General features: G+C 44.2%; 1 protein-coding gene across 1 annotated transcript in view; it reads right to left on the reverse strand.

Moving 5' to 3' along the window:
- LOC115170990 (neurabin-2-like) overlaps positions 1 to 19408 on the reverse strand; it is a 70569-nt gene that overhangs the window by 6359 nt on the left and 44802 nt on the right. Inside the window, exons 3-9 of the mRNA XM_029727417.1 lie at positions 9919 to 10051; positions 6907 to 7027; positions 6691 to 6795; positions 4109 to 4244; positions 2224 to 2367; positions 2013 to 2066; positions 1641 to 1870 (exon numbers count right to left, since the gene is read on the reverse strand). Coding sequence (XP_029583277.1) covers positions 1641 to 1870; positions 2013 to 2066; positions 2224 to 2367; positions 4109 to 4244; positions 6691 to 6795; positions 6907 to 7027; positions 9919 to 10051 — 923 coding nt within the window. The remainder of the gene's footprint in view (positions 1 to 1640; positions 1871 to 2012; positions 2067 to 2223; positions 2368 to 4108; positions 4245 to 6690; positions 6796 to 6906; positions 7028 to 9918; positions 10052 to 19408) is intronic.

Genomic DNA, 19408 nt, shown 5'->3' on the forward strand with positions numbered 1-19408 from the left:
AATGACTAAAATGTAAATGTAAATGTAATCAGCGCTTGAATAGAAGCGTAGTTCACACCCCAGATTTTGATGTCAAACAGTCCCATTAGTTTTCTTTGCAGCCTCGTTTGAATGTCGCTGATGCGCACATTTGTACGGAATAGCGTTAGCGTACATTACCGCCTGTGTCTGCCTCGGTCAAGCACCGCTTGCCTCTCTTCCCAGACTTGTTGATGGAGAGTCCGGTCCCACCTCGGTTTACTCAGTCGCAGAGGTGAGCTAGCTATTCCTGCCTCACCACAGTGGAGTTGCTGGGGTAGCTCTTTTGTTTAGTATATGTAGCGTTAAGTCGCTTGGTTATTCTAAAATGGACCATGCTGCGGTCAAAGAGGCTAGCTAGCCTAGCTTATGCTAAAAAAAACGTTGGCTAGCATGCTTAACTTCTGGCGAGTGAAACGTAATATCTTTTCCCCCGGCGTTATGGTAACCTCATCCCCATTTCCCTCTGGAGTTGGAGGGAGTGAAGGAAACAGTGCCAAGGCCAAAGCCATGTCAAACGGGGTGATACGTCAGCCATTGCCAGAGCCGATAAAGGGTCCGGGCTTCATGCAGGCTATAAAGTCTCACGGAAGCACAACTCATGCTGGAAGCGTGTTTAATGCTGCCCCCTCTGTTACCCTGCGTTTCATGGGGATCAAGAGGTATATCAATCTCCCCAGGGTAACAGTGACAAGTTGGGCCACCCCTCCCCATAGGTGGCTCATTACTGGGAATTATTGCTGATTCCTGCCTGTAGCTCACTAGTCCCTATGAGGTGTTTAGTGATACAGGTTATGGGCTCTCTAGGCAATTAGTGGGTTATTGGTAGCAGAGTCAAGGGAACAAGCAGGGTTGGACGCGATCATACCATTATCCCACATGCAGTCTCTGTGGTTTATATGGACTGTCTGTCTCCAGCTCAATGCTTTTCATTCCTGGGAATTAGATTTCATTACGAACCGCCCCCGTCTGTTACAACAGAAGGGGTCTGTTATTCAGAGCTGTCTGTCCCATTCCCAGCTAGGTTACAAGACGCGTTGGTCGCCAGACCTACGACTGGTCGGTAGGGTAACCTCTATGATAAAGTTTTCCCTGTCTATTTTTTATGCGTGCGGTCCAGCGCTAGATGCCAGCCGGTTACCAGAACACATCTTACAGGCTCCGGTGTTCTTATCCGTTGGGGTCGGCCTGGGGTGTGATTATACTTCCCCATAGTATGTTGTACCAAAGTTGACTGACTGAAAGGGAACGTAGCATTATGACTATAACTACTGTTCCCTGAAAGAAGGAAACGAGGTCAAAACACCTGTTTGGCCCAGCACCACCCGTTTCTGGGCTCGGTGAAGAGCGGTATTAAATTGAAGGAATTAATCTGAGCCTCACGCTTATCACCTGTGGAAGGCGGGGCTTCCAGCGAGATACAGATTTCATTGGCCTCATCAGGCATGATTGTAGATCCTTCAACCAAAGGAATTTAAGTAATTGAACCGATGTAGGTCGTTTAATAACAAAAAACCTGCAATTTCGGTTAATTGCTCAGCACTACCTCCTACAAACCCCAGAATCCTCCATTCCTCTCCCCCCTACAAACCCCCAGAATCCCCCTTATTTATCAGCCTTACTTCTGCTGGTATTCCTTGATGAGGCGCTTAGCCTTGCTGTACTTGCGCTCCAGGGTCTGGTACTGGGCCTGTGTCTCCTTCAGGTGTTCGTCCACCGCCTGACACAGACTCTGGGCCTCCATCCAGTAGCCCTCCAGCTTCTCCATGCGCTCCTTGTTCTCCCGAACGCTCTGTTCCAGCTGGGCACGCTCCATGCGCCAGCGCAGCTTGTCCTGCTCTGAATGCGCCAGCTACATAAGGGAAGAAAGTGTCAAGTTTACTCCTGTATACTTCTAGTTTACTCCTGGACTGTGTGTTTTAGTCAAGGGTTAACGTGGGTCTGTGAAACCAGTCCTATGTTTGTTGGCTAATTGATTTTGGAGCAGGTCTAACCTTTCTCTTTAGCTGTTGAATCTCAGCCTGGGTGACAGCATGCTTTATCTGCAGCTATAGAGGGAGAGAGAGGTAAAAAATTTAACACCGTGGTTCACTCTGGCACAATGTCTCATCTCATACGCTCTCTCAACAAGAAGTTGAATTGAATATAACTTTTTCTCCATCTCGAGATGAACATTTGCCTTTGGCATCAAGCCTCCCCGCTCACCTCTTTGAACTTGTGGGCCATTTTCTCAGGGTCCATCTCCATGGGGGAGAGCATGTCCTCATTCTCCGCCAGGTCAAACACCTCTATGGCGTTGGGGAACATGGGGCTCATCTCCTCCTCCTCGTCCGTGGCATACTCACCTGTCTGGAGGACATTCAGAAGATTCAGAGTATATTCAGGGAGTGCATATAGACACATTCCTGTCTTGTTGTGAACCAACAATGTCACACAGTAACCATACCTGCCTATGTAAGTACCATGTGAAGTAAATACATGGTTTCACCAATGGGAAACCAATGTTTTCCCATTGGATAGGCCTCTATTTCTATTTCTCATCAATGTTTTCAATGTTTTCCCTGTACCCTAAAATGGCCACTAGATGGTAAAGTTGAGCTTAGAGGAAAAAGCTATCCAGGAGTAGAATGTTAGTGGGCCAGAATTGACACACTAGAATTGGGCAACCACCATTTTATGTTTACCAGGGAAGCCTGTCAAAAGGCAAAGCTTGTCAGGGGACTCCGTGGCTGCAGGGACGGGAATCTTTGTTGAGAAATAGTCTACAATCGTTCTGTTGATTGGTGCAATAAATCCCACTATACTGTACCGTCTATATGGACCTGGTGAGGTCAATAACAAAAAACACACCTCTGTTTGAAATTCCACCTTCACACACACACACTGAACTCCAACACATTCACTCCTAACACCTCACGCACACACAACACAAAGACTGACACACAGCCATTCCAAATATTCCTTTAACAACAGCCGCCTGGGACAAGCCCCAACAAAGGTTTCCTAACCTTGTCACACCAATGAGTCACTCTCTCTGAGGGAATGCCACACACCCACAGCCCCCCCCCCTCCCACTCAACCCTGGTCTGTCTGCCCGTCTGATTCCCTCCCAGTTAGACGAAGCATCAAAGCCCTGAACGTGCCTGTCACAACAACACTGTCTGATGTGTCAACTCTCCAAACGTGCTGAAAAATGTTTACACTGTTTGAACGTTGCATAGCCAACCAGAGTTGGGGGAGAAACGAACAAAGACTGAGAGATTAGCCGGAGTCACATAGGACAATGCCATCAAACGATGCCTACCCATAAAAACAAGACCAAATAACACCTACTATTCATTTTTAAACGTATTAGAAAGGTGTATGTTAACTGGTAACGCATCTTTAGCAGGAAAAGACATTGATGCAGGCTCAGATCTGTTGGGAGGGCGGCATGTTCTGATGGGGAGACAGTGTGATGGAATACCAGACCTGGGTCGTGGCATCTGGTCCGTACTTGTCGGTCTTTCACACCCAAGCCCAGACATCTATTGAACATGATTGAATTTAGCAAGGAGACGGATTCAATTATTCAAGCATTTCCTCTCCATGGAAGAGACTGAGGGGAGACAAGGAACTGAGAAAATTGCTGGGCTGGGCTTCATGCCACAACGCTTTCCCCTACCGCCGCTGTCCTTATTCAGCCCCTTTCAAAGATCTGAGATGACTGGGCAGGTGTAAAGCACTATGTGCACCTAGGTTCCGTCATATTGCTTACACCTATCCAGTCCTGTTAGATCAGTGAAGGGGAGGTGAACAAAGAGTGTTCTGTCTAGAATTTCTAGTTGTATTATTCCATTGTGAAGGGAGCCTGATGGAATATCTGTAAGGGTTTGGGGAGGAAGTGTCAAACGCTTCATTAGTGCCATCTTGTTTTGTCATATTATTGACTGACAGAACGAGCGAAGGTGTTTTGGATGGGCTGAAGTAATCTTTTTCATGGTGTGTGTGTGTGTGTGTGTGACCAGGGCCCTATGGTAACTGGTCAGAAGTAGTGCACTATAGAGGGAATAGGATGCCATTGGGGAAACAGCCATTGTGAGCCCCTCACCTCCTCGTCCTCCTCCGTGTACTGGCTGTAACGCTGCTCCATCATCTCTTTCTGCCAGCGCTCCTGCTCCAGGGTCTGCTGGATCAGCTGGGCCACCTCGCTCTGCTCACCTGGCTTCTCTCGGCCAATCATGAACCTGCATGGGCAACAACGGGGTGAGTAGGAAGGCATGCCTGTCAAGAAGTAGCCAATGGGAAACCTAGGGTATGGTTTAGTGGGTAGTAAGGTAAACCTAGGGTAGGGTGGTTAAGTTTAGGTCTAGTGGTTGCAACTTCAGAAGATACACAGTAGAATGTAGATAAATATGTTATAATCACAGAAGGACCATACTGTAGAATTCAAATAACTCATCAGTTACATTTTCCAAGAAAAGAGCCACCACAGATTACAAACAAGTGCAAGCCAGGGCAGCAACTTTTGATGGGAAATGAAAATTACAGCGTGTGCCTGGAAGGAACATGACACTCACTGTACATGGATGGATGAGTTGACATTGTAACGAGTAGAAAATGTGATAAGATTATGCTGAGGGAGAAAGACAATTTAGTGAATAAGTGTAGCACGCCATCAGAAGATTGTGTCTGAAATGGAACCATATTCCCTATTTAGTGCACTACTTTTGCCCAGAAAGCTATATAGGGAATAGATTGCCATTTTAGACACAGCCTTTTTCTATGTATCACAGAGAATAACAATGAAATAAACAAAGCATGAGAGGACATGCATGTTTTATAGAATATGTGACTGAAGCGTCTACAGAGTTATCCTGTTGCAGATGGGACCCTTAACACCAGTTCTGTCTGTCACATGTTTGTCCAATGGAATGATCGAGCGGAAAGACCTCAACTGGACGGGTTGCCTGGGGATCATTTTTCACACCCAAGCATGTGTGCAAAGCAGCCAGATGCACAGTGACACGTAAGACAAAGGAAACCATGTCGCTGTAGCTAATACCACAATGTACTAAAAGGGATTCTCTCAACAGAACATCATATTCCTTGATTTTGGTGCACTAGACAATATGATGAAAACAATCATTTCTAAATCTATTCTAACGTGATATATTTTTGTACACCTAATATGGTTCACTGCAGAAAAAAAATGGCATTGATCATTACATCATAAAAATCCCTTAAGTGAGATTTGAACTAACAAACCTCTGGTCACCAATCTGTATCTTTGCCTGAGACTAGACTACCACACATGCGCAATGAGACCCCAGAGAGAAGTAGCTACATAATTCAACACGACTGCCGGGCATCACTGTGGCACTCAGTGTGGGCGGAGGTTTCGTGATGAGTGTGTGAGGGTTAAGAACCCACTAGGGTGCCCCTTTCTTGCCTGAGGAGAAATAACTCCGTGTTGGTCAAAAGGGAGGAAGAAACGGTGACTAGGAATCTAACCACTATGTGGAAAAGCCAAGCTGTGCACGGAAAAAGATGTCAAGCAAATACGACACCTAACCTCTCCAGCATTTTCAAAACAAACCACGCCATCTATTTTCTGCGACTATGCTGAAGCATATTTACCAGAGAGACGCTTCTAATTTTGGATCAATCAAAACGTCACCGCCTGTCCGTGCAACCAGTCAGCAGCCTGTGAGGGGGATCGACGGATGTGCTAATCAATGAATATTCACAAGCTCAGAGACACGCTCCATCCAGGATGTAGGACGTGAGGTGAAGTGGAAGAGAACCAGGCCTTGTCTGGAACCGTCTGTACGTGTGAATCTGCAAGTATCCCCCTGCCACCATCTGTACAAACCCATCCTACCTTGGATGAGGTCATACACCAGCATTCTCCACAGAGAATTTTGTCTAGAGACAAATCCATTTCCTGAATTTTGATTAAACGGGGTACAAAACTGAAAAATAGGAGGCAAATTCACTTTGAACAAATGTGCTTCCACAAGGGGAGACAAGAGTCCGATTGGGCAGGCGATAACATTTCTGGGGCATCCCTCCCTCCCTCTCTTCCTCCCTCACTCCTTTGATTACAGTCCGTAGTGTTAGACAGCAACCTGAGCTTGGTCCGAGAATCAGGTTGGACCAGGTTGTTTTATAAATAGCCTCGCCGCTCCCTCACCGACACTGGCCTCTCCGGCTATCTCCCTAGGATCCAGGCTCATGTATTAAAATCAGGCTGTCCAATCTCTGGGTGGCTGTGATGTGACGGCATGGAGAGACGTCTTTGCTCGCCTAGCTACACTACAGTCAAACTGCCCCGCCAATGAACACAAGGACCCACACAGGCAGTTAATAATGCAGGAGAGAGGGATATGAGGGGATTAGAGGTGGGAATGGGGAGAGAGGGATTCCAGTTGTGATCCAGTCTGAAGGGAGGTAGAGGTATGGTACTTGGGAGCAATAGTGTGTTTGGTTCCCCATCACCAGTCTTTATACAGTTCTGTATCTAGACCCCCTTCTCTCCAATCCCATGCTTAGTTTCTCATAACAGATTTTGTCCGGGTTACTGTTGAACCATATTTGACCAGAGTGCAGTAAATACATAATAGATACCGTACCAATAGCTTAATGTTGAAACAAAGTGTTTATTGACAGCTATTGAGTGAGGGTTCTTACTTGACAGTGCCGTTGGTGTTCCTGAGGACGGAGGCAGCAAAGGCCTGGGTCACGCCCACCAGACTGGTCCCGTCCACCTCCACGATCAGGTCATTCACCTGGATCCTGCAGGGGAGGGAGGGATAGAGTGATAGTGAACAACGGGAAAAGGGGACGAGGAGCAAGCGAAAAAAAACTATTTTGGGATACACTGCTGCAACACAGATTGTTCAGAACCTTTCATCTCGGTGTGCAGCTCCTCCGTCAGTGACCGTCTTGACGAAGATGCCCAGTTTCTCCAGACCCATGTCCGCCCCGGCACCCATGCCGATGATGCTGATCCCCAGACCGTCCCCATCTGTGGAGAAGAGGGGATAGGAGATAGGAAATGGGGAAATAACCTCAAAAATATGAGTGTCTTCCCAAGACAAACTTCCAAAAGGACTAATTCAAGGTAAGTTGGAGCACTCAACAAAAAAAGAGCAGAGATTGATTTATTTTTGCTCCCTTTAATCCATTGTTGTGTCTCAATGGGCCACTAGGCTAGAAATAGGAGCTAAGTGCAGTGGTCACTGAGGAAGACGTCAGCTTGACGTCGAAACATCATTGACCTGTTCGCATCCTGTACAATGGATTAAAGTCAGCAAAAATAAATCACTCCGCTCTTTTTTGTTGAGTGCTCCTTTTGGAAGCTTTTCTTGTTAAACCATTCTCATGATTTTTGTCATGGTTGTTAAGCACCCCTCCGTTCCTTTGTTTGCTGAAGCGAGAAGGCCCACCTGAACTCTAACCTCATAAATATGTTCCCTTCCCAATGTAAGGAAATAAATTGAATAAAATGGGGGACCTTGACTGAAAGATACAGAAGCTAGCTAATGCTATTACGCCACTTTGTATACGCAGGCATTATCCGTATTAGAACCCAATTAGCCACTGCTAATCTAGTGTAATATAAATCCAATAAGGAGATAACGGGCGACTCTGGATTCATTAGTGACCACTAAGGTGTTCGCTCGTCATGCAAATATATGTGGCTAGCAGATTTGTGAGGAAAAAGATAAAGGTTACTTAAAGACTTCAACTAGCTAGTTGAAGCAATTCGAGCTCCCGAGTGGCGCAGTGGTCTAAGGCACTGCATCTCAGTGCAAGAGGCGTCACTATGGTTCCTGGTTCGAATCCAGGCTGTGTCACATCTGGCCGTGATTGTGAGTCCCATAGGGCGGCGCACAATTGAACCCAGCATCTTCCGGGTTTGGCCGGGGTAGGCCGTCATTGTAAATAAGAATTGGTTCTTAATTAATTATATATATATATATATATATAAATTGAAGTTTTATTTATATATATATATATATATATAAAACTTCAATTTATATATATATATATATATATATATATATTTATATATATATATATATATATATATATATATATATATATATATACACACACACACACACACACACACACACACACACACACACACACACACACACACAGTGGGGGAAAATAGTATTTGATCCCCTGCTGATTTTGTACGTTTGCCCACTTATAAAGAAAGGATCAGTCTATAATTTTAATGGTAGGTTTATTTGAACAGTGAGAGACAGAATAACAACACAAATATCCAGAAAAACGCATGTCAAAAATGTTATAAATTTATTTGCATTTTAATGAGGGAAATAAGTATTTGACCCCCTCTCAATCAGAAAGATTTCTGGCTCCCAGGTGTCTTTTATACAGGTAAAGAGCTGAGATTAGGAGCACACTCTTAAAGGGAGTGCTCCTAACCACAGCTTGTTACCTGTAAAAAAAGACACCTGTCCACAGAAGCAATCAATCAATCAGATTCCAAACTCTCCACCATGGCCAAGACCAAAGAGCTCTCCAAGGATGTTAGGGACAAGATTGTAGACCTACACAAGGCTGGAATGGGCTACAAGACCATCGCCAAGCAGCTTGGTGAGAAGGTGACAACATTTGGTGCGATTATTCACAAATGGAAGAAACACAAAAGAACTGGCAATATCTCTCGGCCTGGGGCTCCATGCAAGATCTCACCTCGTGGAGTTGCAATGATCATGAGAACGGTGAGGAATCAGCCCAGAACTACACGGGAGGATCTTGTCAATGATCTCAAGGCAGCTGGGACCATAGTCACCAAGAAAACAATTGGTAACATCTACGCCGTGAAGGACTGAAATCCTGCAGCGCCCGCAAGGTCCCCCTGCTCAAGAATAGCTATACATGCCCGTCTGAAGTTTACCAATGAACATCTGAATGACTCAGAGGACAACTGGAGAAAGTGTTGTGGTCAGATGAGACCAAAATGGAGCTCTTTGACATCAACTCAACTCGCCGTGTTTGGAGGAGGAGGAATGCTGCCTATGACCCCAAGAACACCATCTCCACCGTCAAACATGGAGGTGGAAACATTATGCTTTGGGGGTGTTTTTCTGCTAAGGGGACAGAACAACTTCACCGCATCAAAGGGAAGATGGACGGGACTTGGACTTGGAGAAGATCTGCAAAAAGGAGTGGGACAAAATCCCTCCTGAGATGTGTGCAAACCTGGTGGCCAACTACAAGAAACGTCTGACCTCTGTTGCCAACAAGGGTTTTGCCACCAAGTACTAAGTCATGTTTTGCAGAGGGGTCAAATACTTATTTCCCTCATTAAAATGCAAATCATTTTATAACATTTTAGACATGCGTTTTTCTGGATTTTTTTGTTGTTATTCTGTCTCTCACTGTTCAAATAAACCTACTATTAAAATTATAGACTGATCATTTCTTTATAAGTGGGCAAACGTACAAAATCAGCAGGGGATCAAATACTTTTCCCCCCCACTGTGTGTGTGTGTGTATATATATATATATATATATATATATATATATATATATATATATATATATCTTTTTTATTTTTAAATGTATTTAATGGAACCTACAGACTTCACTGAAAATGTTTAGCTACCAGTTGTAACTTTAATAGTTACAGTTAAATGTTTACAATTAATTATATTCTATTTATGTCTGTCTTTCTGTTATACTGGTTTATGCTATTGAACTCCAAAGTGACAGTCGTGTGCATACAGTTTACCTATGTTTGGGCCAGCGGGAATCAAACCCACGGCCCTTGGCGTTGCAAGCGCCATGCTCTACCGACTGAGCCATGCAGGACTAACAATATACTGTGAGGTTCAGTAGGGTTCTGTAATGCTCTAGAAGATTCCACCAGGTTTTTACCTTTCTCCAATTCCACAGGGAAGAGGTCCAGTCTCTCCACCCTCTTCTCCAGCTCGTACTCAGCCGATGCCGCCATGGGATCCACATCATCATTACGCCGGTCGTAGTCCTCATTGGAGTATGTGGTGAACACCTGCCAAAAGACAAAAAGGTCAGAGGTCAGTTCGACACTCACCAACACGCAAGGTTTACACCACAACAGGTTTCCCATAGAGAAGACGTCCTCTAGAACAGTAGCGCATCCTCAGTTTTCCTCTTGTCATGTTAGTCATTACATATCTTAGAGAGCTATTTAGAACTTGTCTGAAATGTCCAGATCAACTAGCCCATGTTTGCTAATGTTTTTTTTAGCCCACAGATGTTGTAATTTTTTTGTCACTCAAATATCACATGAACACATATTAGACGTGGCAAAATGTATAGAATTGCAAGAAAATTTGCAACATTTCCTTTGCATCCCATGACAAAATGTGGAGAATTACAGAAAATAAGCTTCAAACCTGTAAAATTCTCTCCACCCACAAGAGGGGTGTGAACAGTTTGTGTCATGAACTGTGCTTGTGCCCATAGAAATAGACGTGGGGCGTGCGCAGGATGTTCCCCGATGCTGGAAGGGGGGCCCCCCCGAGTGAAAAACTTTGTGAACCCTTGCTCTAGAAAATGATCTACAGTCAGTTTAGCATGTTCACCACTAATGGTTAAGGATAAGACTACGGGAAGAGTAAGCTGATCCTAAATCTGTGCCTACAGGCCTCTACCCGGAGCTAAAAGGAGAGCCAGGCAGGCAAGGCGCTAACAGGGCGGAAGGAGATGCCTCCAGTAGCCGGACAGACAGGGGTGGTGTTATATACGGCTCGCTGACACAAACACACACCCTCATGGCTTCTCGCTGAGCTAATGGCTTCTCATCCAACCTAATAAAGTCTATCTAGTTTAATGTGTGTGAGTGCGAGAGAGAGGAGAGAGCGTGTGTGTATTGTAGGCCTCTCTCCTCCCTCTGCAGCTAGCCAAATTCACTCTGGCAGCGAGGACATACTTCTGGGGGGTGTTGGAGTGCCATGTTACGCTGGCAACTTGTGGGTGTGGAGAGCAGCGGTGAGGATGCTCCAGTGAGCGGCTAGGTGGGGTGTATTTTAGTGCTTCTCAGGCGATTTATATTTAACAGGGGGATGTATTTTTCATAACCTCCCGTCCTGCATCAGTGTATTAGAGAGGTGTCCGGGCAGGTAGGGGCGTTTTTTGGTATGTGTTCTGCTGTCAGAGAGATGAGGTTTAATATTTGAAATGGGGTCATGCACGTGGCCGTGGCCACACACACACAAACACACACACACACACACACACACACACACACACACACACACACACACACACACACACAGGTCATGGAGTTTCACATGTATTATTCATATCATAAATTGGGAGGAATCCTTTATTCAGTTATTTGATCTGATCCAGGGTTGCCATGACAACATTATTAATATGCATTTGTTATTTCCAGAGTAAAAACCCCCACCAACTAATTAGATGAACAACAGTTCTAACAGAGTTATCCACAAGCGTGCTAAGAGGGTAAAGTATAAATAAGGTGGATATCCTCTTGCTGAGGTTAAAGGATAAACATAACCCTCAACCTTTAGGATTTTGTACTGCTAGAATTCTAACCTCATACCCCCTAGTGGCCTGGTCCAGTTCTATGCTATCAAGGCCCAGTGAGAAAAATTTGCCCAAAGACATCTTTTCAACGTCTTGTGCTCATAGGAGGGGAGTAAAGAAGGTAGATGGGGCACAGATGTGAGAAATAATTAAAAGTAGGCAACAAGGGAATTGAGTTCATCAGCTGGTCAGGGGGAGAATGTAATTAGCCGTGTGGTATTTTACAGGAACTGGAGGTTTACTGTGTGAGAGGCAGAAGGAGAAGAGGTGAAAAGAACTGGAGGTTTACTGTGTGAGAGGTAGAAGGAGAAGAGGTGAAAAGAACTGGAGGTTTACTGTGTGAGAGGCAGAAGGAGAAGAGGCGAAAAGAACTGGAGGTTTACTGTGTGAGAGGCAGAAGGAGAAGAGGCGAAAAGAACTGGAGGTTTACTGTGTGAGAGGCAGAAGGAGAAGAGGCGAAAAGAACTGGAGGTTTACTGTGTGAGAGGCAGAAGGAGAAGAGGCGAAAAGAACTGGAGGTTTACTGTGTGAGAGGCAGAAGGAGAAGAGGCGAAAAGAACTGGAGGTTTACTGTGTGAGAGGCAGAAGGAGAAGAGGCGAAAAGAACTGGAGGTTTACTGTGTGAGAGGCAGAAGGAGAAGAGGTGAAAAGAACTGGAGGTTTACTGTGTGAGAGGCAGAAGGAGAAGAGGCGAAAAGAACTGGAGGTTTACTGTGTGAGAGGCAGAAGGAGAAGAGGTGAAAAGAACTGGAGGTTTACTGTGTGAGAGGCAGAAGGAGAAGAGGTGAAAAGAACTGGAGGTTTACTGTGTGAGAGGCAGAAGGAGAAGAGGCGAAAAGAACTGGAGGTTTACTGTGTGAGAGGCAGAAGGAGAAGAGGTGAAAAGAACTGGAGGTTTACTGTGTGAGAGGCAGAAGGAGAAGAGGTGAAAAGAACTGGAGGTTTACTGTGTGAGAGGCAGAAGGAGAAGAGGTGAAAAGAACTGGAGGTTTACTGTGTGAGAGGCAGAAGGAGAAGAGGTGAAAAGAACTGGAGGTTTACTGTGTGAGAGGCAGAAGGAGAAGAGGTGAAAAGAACTGGAGGTTTACTGTGTGAGAGGCAGAAGGAGAAGAGGCGAAAAGAACTGGAGGTTTACTGTGTGAGAGGCAGAAGGAGAAGAGGTGAAAAGAACTGGAGGTTTACTGTGTGAGAGGCAGAAGGAGAAGAGGCGAAAAGAACTGGAGGTTTACTGTGTGAGAGGCAGAAGGAGAAGAGGCGAAAAGAACTGGAGGTTTACTGTGTGAGAGGCAGAAGGAGAAGAGGTGAAAAGAACTGGAGGTTTACTGTGTGAGAGGCAGAAGGAGAAGAGGTGAAAAGAACTGGAGGTTTACTGTGTGAGAGGCAGAAGGAGAAGAGGTGAAAAGAACTGGAGGTTTACTGTGTGAGAGGTAGAAGGAGAAGAGGTGAAAAGAACTGGAGGTTTACTGTGTGAGAGGCAGAAGGAGAAGAGGTGAAAAGAACTGGAGGTTTACTGTGTGAGAGGCAGAAGGAGAAGAGGTGAAAAGAACTGGAGGTTTACTGTGTGAGAGGCAGAAGGAGAAGAGGTGAAAAGAACTGGAGGTTTACTGTGTGAGAGGCAGAAGGAGAAGAGGTGAAAAGAACTGGAGGTTTACTGTGTGAGAGGCAGAAGGAGAAGAGGTGAAAAGAACTGGAGGTTTACTGTGTGAGAGGCAGAAGGAGAAGAGGCGAAAAGAACTGGAGGTTTACTGTGTGAGAGGCAGAAGGAGAAGAGGTGAAAAGAACTGGAGGTTTACTGTGTGAGAGGCAGAAGGAGAAGAGGTGAAAAGAACTGGAGGTTTACTGTGTGAGAGGCAGAAGGAGAAGAGGTGAAAAGAACTGGAGGTTTACTGTGTGAGAGGCAGAAGGAGAAGAGGTGAAAAGAACTGGAGGTTTACTGTGTGAGAGGCAGAAGGAGAAGAGGTGAAAAGAACTGGAGGTTTACTGTGTGAGAGGCAGAAGGAGAAGAGGTGAAAAGAACTGGAGGTTTACTGTGTGAGAGGTAGAAGGAGAAGAGGTGAAAAGAACTGGAGGTTTACTGTGTGAGAGGCAGAAGGAGAAGAGGTGAAAAGAACTGGAGGTTTACTGTGTGAGAGGCAGAAGGAGAAGAGGCGAAAAGAACTGGAGGTTTACTGTGTGAGAGGCAGAAGGAGAAGAGGTGAAAAGAACTGGAGGTTTACTGTGTGAGAGGCAGAAGGAGAAGAGGTGAAAAGAACTGGAGGTTTACTGTGTGAGAGGCAGAAGGAGAAGAGGTGAAAAGAACTGGAGGTTTACTGTGTGAGAGGCAGAAGGAGAAGAGGTGAAAAGAACTGGAGGTTTACTGTGTGAGAGGCAGAAGGAGAAGAGGTGAAAAGAGCTGGAGGTTTACTGTGTGAGAGGCAGAAGGAGAAGAGGTGAAAAGAACTGGAGGTTTACTGTGTGAGAGGCAGAAGGAGAAGAGGTGAAAAGAACTGGAGGTTTACTGTGTGAGAGGCAGAAGGAGAAGAGGTGAAAAGAAAACATGACAAACAAGGTTTTGGAATTCAGCATTGGTTCAAGTCCTTGAATCTCCTCTTCAAGTTTCAGCGTTCCATAGAGTGACACGAACACCGTCTGCCTCATAAGCTCTGCCGAAAACAAGCCGAGACCTGACACTTCAATTTTCAAGCTGATTTATTTGTCACATGCACAAGTACAATGAAATGCTGAAATGCTTAACTTAATAACTTGCAAGCCCCTCCCCAACAATGCAGGATTCAATATCAAAATAGTACAACTTTTAATTATTATTTTTTTAAACAAAATGACAGGTACACCTAAATAAAGTGTAGGAGTGTGATACGTCTTCTTGTCAAGTGAAAGACGTCACCTTATCAGCCGCTCTATTCAGGGCTGCTAGTAGGTGTGTCACGTCCCTCTGCTCCAAAAAGGCAGACGCTTCATAATTACTACTGTGCAAGCCAGATCACTACCCCTAGTAAATACCAATACCTGTTAGCTTTCTTTCACACCAGAGACGGACTACTTATCACAAAGCCACACTGAACCAAACCCAACCATAAATCAACATGATTTTATCTGATGAGGGCCCAATTTACATAACACCTCCCGAATGGAATATAAGCCTACAAACTATGCCTCTGATTTTACAGCTCATTTCAGCCGGTGAAAACCCAGCAGCGCCATCCAGATGTTTAAAAAACAGAAACATTTCATCCTAAGACAGCTCTGGATAAGTTACCTTACACTACACCATAGCATAAGAAAAGGAACAGCCATTTCAAAGCACATAAACCAGAAGTGTGTTTTCGCATAATATCATATGATTGGCCCTATGTAGCAGCCAGCGAAGATGATTTTTGTCTCTCCAGCTATTAGATAACTACAACCAGACAGTCTATGGATGTGTCCCAAATAGCAACATTAAAGCAGCCCCCCGCACCTCTCTGATTCAGAGGGGTTGGGTTAAATGCAGAAGACACATTTCGGTTGAATGCATTCAGTTGTGCGACTGACTAGGTATCCCCTTTCTCTTTCAGAAAGTATTCATACCGCTTGAGTTATTCCACATTTTGTTGCGTTACAGCCTGAATTCAAAATTGATTAAATGTATATATTTTTTCTTCACCCAATTACACACACAAGTGAAAACATGTTTTTAAATATGTTTGCTCGTTTATTGAATAAGAAATATCTAAATATCTAATATGGTTGGAAAGCAGACTGAACCAGGTTTTCTTCTAAGATTTTCTCTGTGCTTAGCTTAGCTCTATGCGCTATTCCGTTTCTTTTTATCCTAAAAAAAACGACCTAGTCCTTGCTGTTTACAAGCATACTCATGATGCAGCCACCACCATGCTTGAAAATATGAAGTGTTGGATTTGCCCCAAACATAACATTTTGTATTCAGGACACAAAGTTAATTTCTTTGCCACATTTTTTGCAGTTTTACTTTAGTTTTAGTTTTGTTTCCAACAGGGTGCATGTTTTGGAATATTTGTATTTTGTACAAGCTTCCTTCTTTTCACTCTAACATGTAGGTTAGTATTGCGGAGTAACTACAAATCCTCAGTTCTCCTATCACAGCCATTAAACTCAAACTTTTTTTTAAAGTCACCATTGGCCTCACAGTGAAGTCACTGAGCGGTTTCCTTCCTTTCCAGCAACTGAGTTAGGAAGGACACCTATAGTATCTTTGTAGTGAATGAGTGTATCGATACACTGCCGAAAGTGTACTAATAACTTCACCATGCTCAAAAGGACATTCAATGTCTGTTTTAGTTTTTTTTACCCATCTACCCCTAGAAGGTACCCTTTGTGAGGCATTGGAAAGCCTCCCTGATCTTTGTGGTTGAACCTGTGTTTGAAATTCACTGCTCGACTGAGGGAGCTTACAGACAATTGTATGTGTGAGGTATAGAGACGAGGTAGTCATTCTAAAATCATGTTAAACACAATTATTGCACAGTCCATGCAATTTATGTGACTTGTTAAGCACATTTTTACAGTATTTAGGCTTGAATATTTAAAGTTAGAGGGATATAGAATGATTGGGTCGGTCAGAGAAAATAAATAAAACAAGCATAAAAATCCTTAAATATCCCATATGCCCTTTCTTTCGCAACCTTGTTTTTGACCTCTCCCTCCACACACATCCCATCAATCTCACTCCCTCTGCCTAGGAGCATCAATATTTTATCAAATGCATTGTAATCTTGACTCTGCTTTTCAAGAATATCTCACCTGAGCTCTCTCAATGGCTTCCCCACTCTGTGTGAATACCATCACCATGGTCACGTGATGCCCGTCGCCATAGCAACCAGCAGCTTGGCAAATGTTAGTTTGACACCAGTTTCTCTCTCTCTCTTTGTCTCCCTCTCCCCAGGCTGCAGTAAGAAGGCAGTTTTTTCCCCCCAGTCTCAGCATCTCTCTCGGTCTAGACTTCAGGGAATTAATTTTACACATACACACAAACACTCACACGCTTTTTAAAATGTGCACGGCACACACATTTGCAAAAACCTGTGTGTTTTCAGTGTCTCCACTATCATGGCGTATTGCTCAGTCAAATTGTGAACATCGAATTAAACTATTTGACATTTGAAAACATAATCTACAATAACTTTGACAATATGGCCGAATTAGCAGAAGCTTCAATAATCGGGCAGAACATAAAAGATACTGCCCGCGCTTACTCGATATGAAAAAGCTGACCAGCTCAATGATATCTCTATACTAATCTCTATCTTCCTATAGAGTCAATTATGAAATGTGCTGTACTAAAATTATAATGAACAAAATCTAAGTAATGGCTTTTAGAGCTGTAATAAGAATGAGGACAGACACAGAGAGGTATGTACTGTAGCTGTTAGTAGAGCATAACGCTTGCAATGCCAGTATAGTGTGTTTGATTCTTTGGACTACTCGTAGGTAAAATGTTTGCAAGCATGACTGTAAGTCGCTTTGGATAGAAGCATATGCTGAATGGCATATATTACTGAACAAAAATATAAACGCAAAGTGTTGGTCCCATGTTTCATGAGCTAAAATAAAAGATCCTAGACATTTTCCATACGCACAAAAAGCTAAATTTCTCAATTTGTGCACAAATTTGTTTATTTCCCTGTTAGTGAGCATTTCTCCTTTGCCAAGATAATCCATCCACCTGACAGGTGTGGCATATCAAGAAGCTGATTAAATAGCATGATCACTACACAGGTGCACCTTGTGCTGGGGATAAATAAAGGCCACTAAAATGTGCAGTTTTGTTACAACGCCACAGATGTTTATCTTTTCAAGTTTAGGGGGCATGCAATTGGCATGCTGACTGGAGGAATGTCCACCAGAGCTGTTGCCAGAGAATTTAATGTTAATTTTCTCTACCATAAGCCACCTCCAATGTCATTTTAGAGAAATTGTCAGTACGTCCAACCGGCCTCACGTGTAACCAAGCCAGCCCAGGACCTCCACTTCCCGGCTTCTTCACCTGCAGGATCATCTGAGACCAGCCACCCAGACAACTGATCAAACGGAGTAGTATTTCTGTCTGTAATAAAGCCCTTTTGTGGGGAAAAACTCATTCTTATTGGGTGGGCATAATTACATGTATTTCAATTGACTGATTTCCTTATTTGAACTGTAAGTCAGTGAAATTGTTGCATTATATTTCTGTTCAGTATATTGGTATATAGGCCATATACCACAACCCCCCTTATTTCTATTATAAACTGGTTAGTGGTTACCAGCATGAAATACAACATGAGAATGACGGCAGACTCAGAGAGCAGATTCCAGATGACCTCAGATCTAGATATGACCAGTGGAAAATGAACACAGCTTCCCAGCATGGTTTCACAGCCATAAAACACCAGCCAAATGCAAACCAGTAAAAAAATACAACTCTACAGCTGAGAGTGGAGTTATTGTAGTGTATAAGGGTGGCTAAGATAGTTACAGTAGCCAACAATTTTCAGATAATGTATCCATGTAGATGTGCAGTTAGCCTGTGTGCCTGACTAGCTCTACATTCACCAATGCTATATTGTCATCTCGCCAAAGACACATAATGACACGTAGCAAAATCAGGCTAGCAAGCAGGCTACTGTATAGCACACAGACGTGAATAAATCCTTTTGATATTACAGTACGAGGCCAAGTCTGAATTGTGGGCCCTGCTCTGGCCTCATCCCGAGCTGGCAGCTTGTCCTAGTCCCCTGCCTGCCGTCCCTCTGGAGCTGTACATTGATACAAGTAGCCAGCTGTGGCAGGGAGAGTGTCCGAATACCCGTACTTGCGTTCTAAATAGTAGACATTTAGGGTATGCAAAAGTACAACGTTTCATAGTTTGACATTTCGAACATTTAGTAGGCTTTAAAATGCCAGGATGTCATACTCGTTTTGGCTTTTCATCTCGTAGATTTCCGTGGCACGCTATTGAGGAAGATAATCGTCTTTCGAGATCCACGTGTTTGACAACAGCTGATAATCACATAAGGCGACGCGCTGTACCAAAATGAACGAATGGCTGGAATTGACGCAATTGTGCATTAGATTACGCATTTTCAGTAGGATGAGCCTAACATGGTGATATGTGTTGCTTACGGCATTTGTTCTTACTAAAAAGTGTGTTCTAAATAGTATGAAGTAGGATTAGCACAGCCTATGTAGCTTTAGTAGGGAAGACAGATTAACACTTCCATGGACTAACCCGATTCAGGGGGAGACCGAGAGAAAGAAAGAAAAGAGAGAGAGAGAGAGAGAGAGAGGGGGGGGGGATAAAACAGATGCTCTGGTTGTTTTCAGTTTGTGGGAGCTGTTCTTAACAATGTATACAGGATCAGTTATTATTCCATCAATCTCCCAAATGGTTGAGATGAAGAATGAGGGTAAATCTCAACCTAGATCTGTTAAGGGCAACCCCACCTTCAGCGGGTTACTTAGGGAGATGGGTAGAAAGTGCCTGCGTCCCAAACGGTCCTATGGGCCCAGATTAAAAGTACAGGGAATAGGGCGCAATTTGGGACGCAAACAGAGACCGTGAGGAATGTGTCTGGGCTGACCACTGTGTTTACCCATCTCCTGGTTCATGCCTTTCAGCCATTCCACAGGATTTAGTTGGCATGTGGCTGGCACTACGCTAGCAGCAGCATAGCACGTTGCTAATGCTAACAGCATAGCAATAACAACCATAGCATAGCCTGTTCCTTCTCTCTCGGCTCTGCCCAGCTGTATGTGTACTGCAGTGTGGTGGAGGGGGTGTGGTGGCTGGCTGGAGTGGGAGTGGTGGAGGGAGAGTGAGACATGACGTAACATTCAGAAG

Source organism: Salmo trutta, chromosome 32, assembly GCF_901001165.1.
Source record: "Salmo trutta chromosome 32, fSalTru1.1, whole genome shotgun sequence".
In the NCBI taxonomy this organism is placed as follows: Eukaryota; Metazoa; Chordata; class Actinopteri; order Salmoniformes; family Salmonidae; genus Salmo; species Salmo trutta.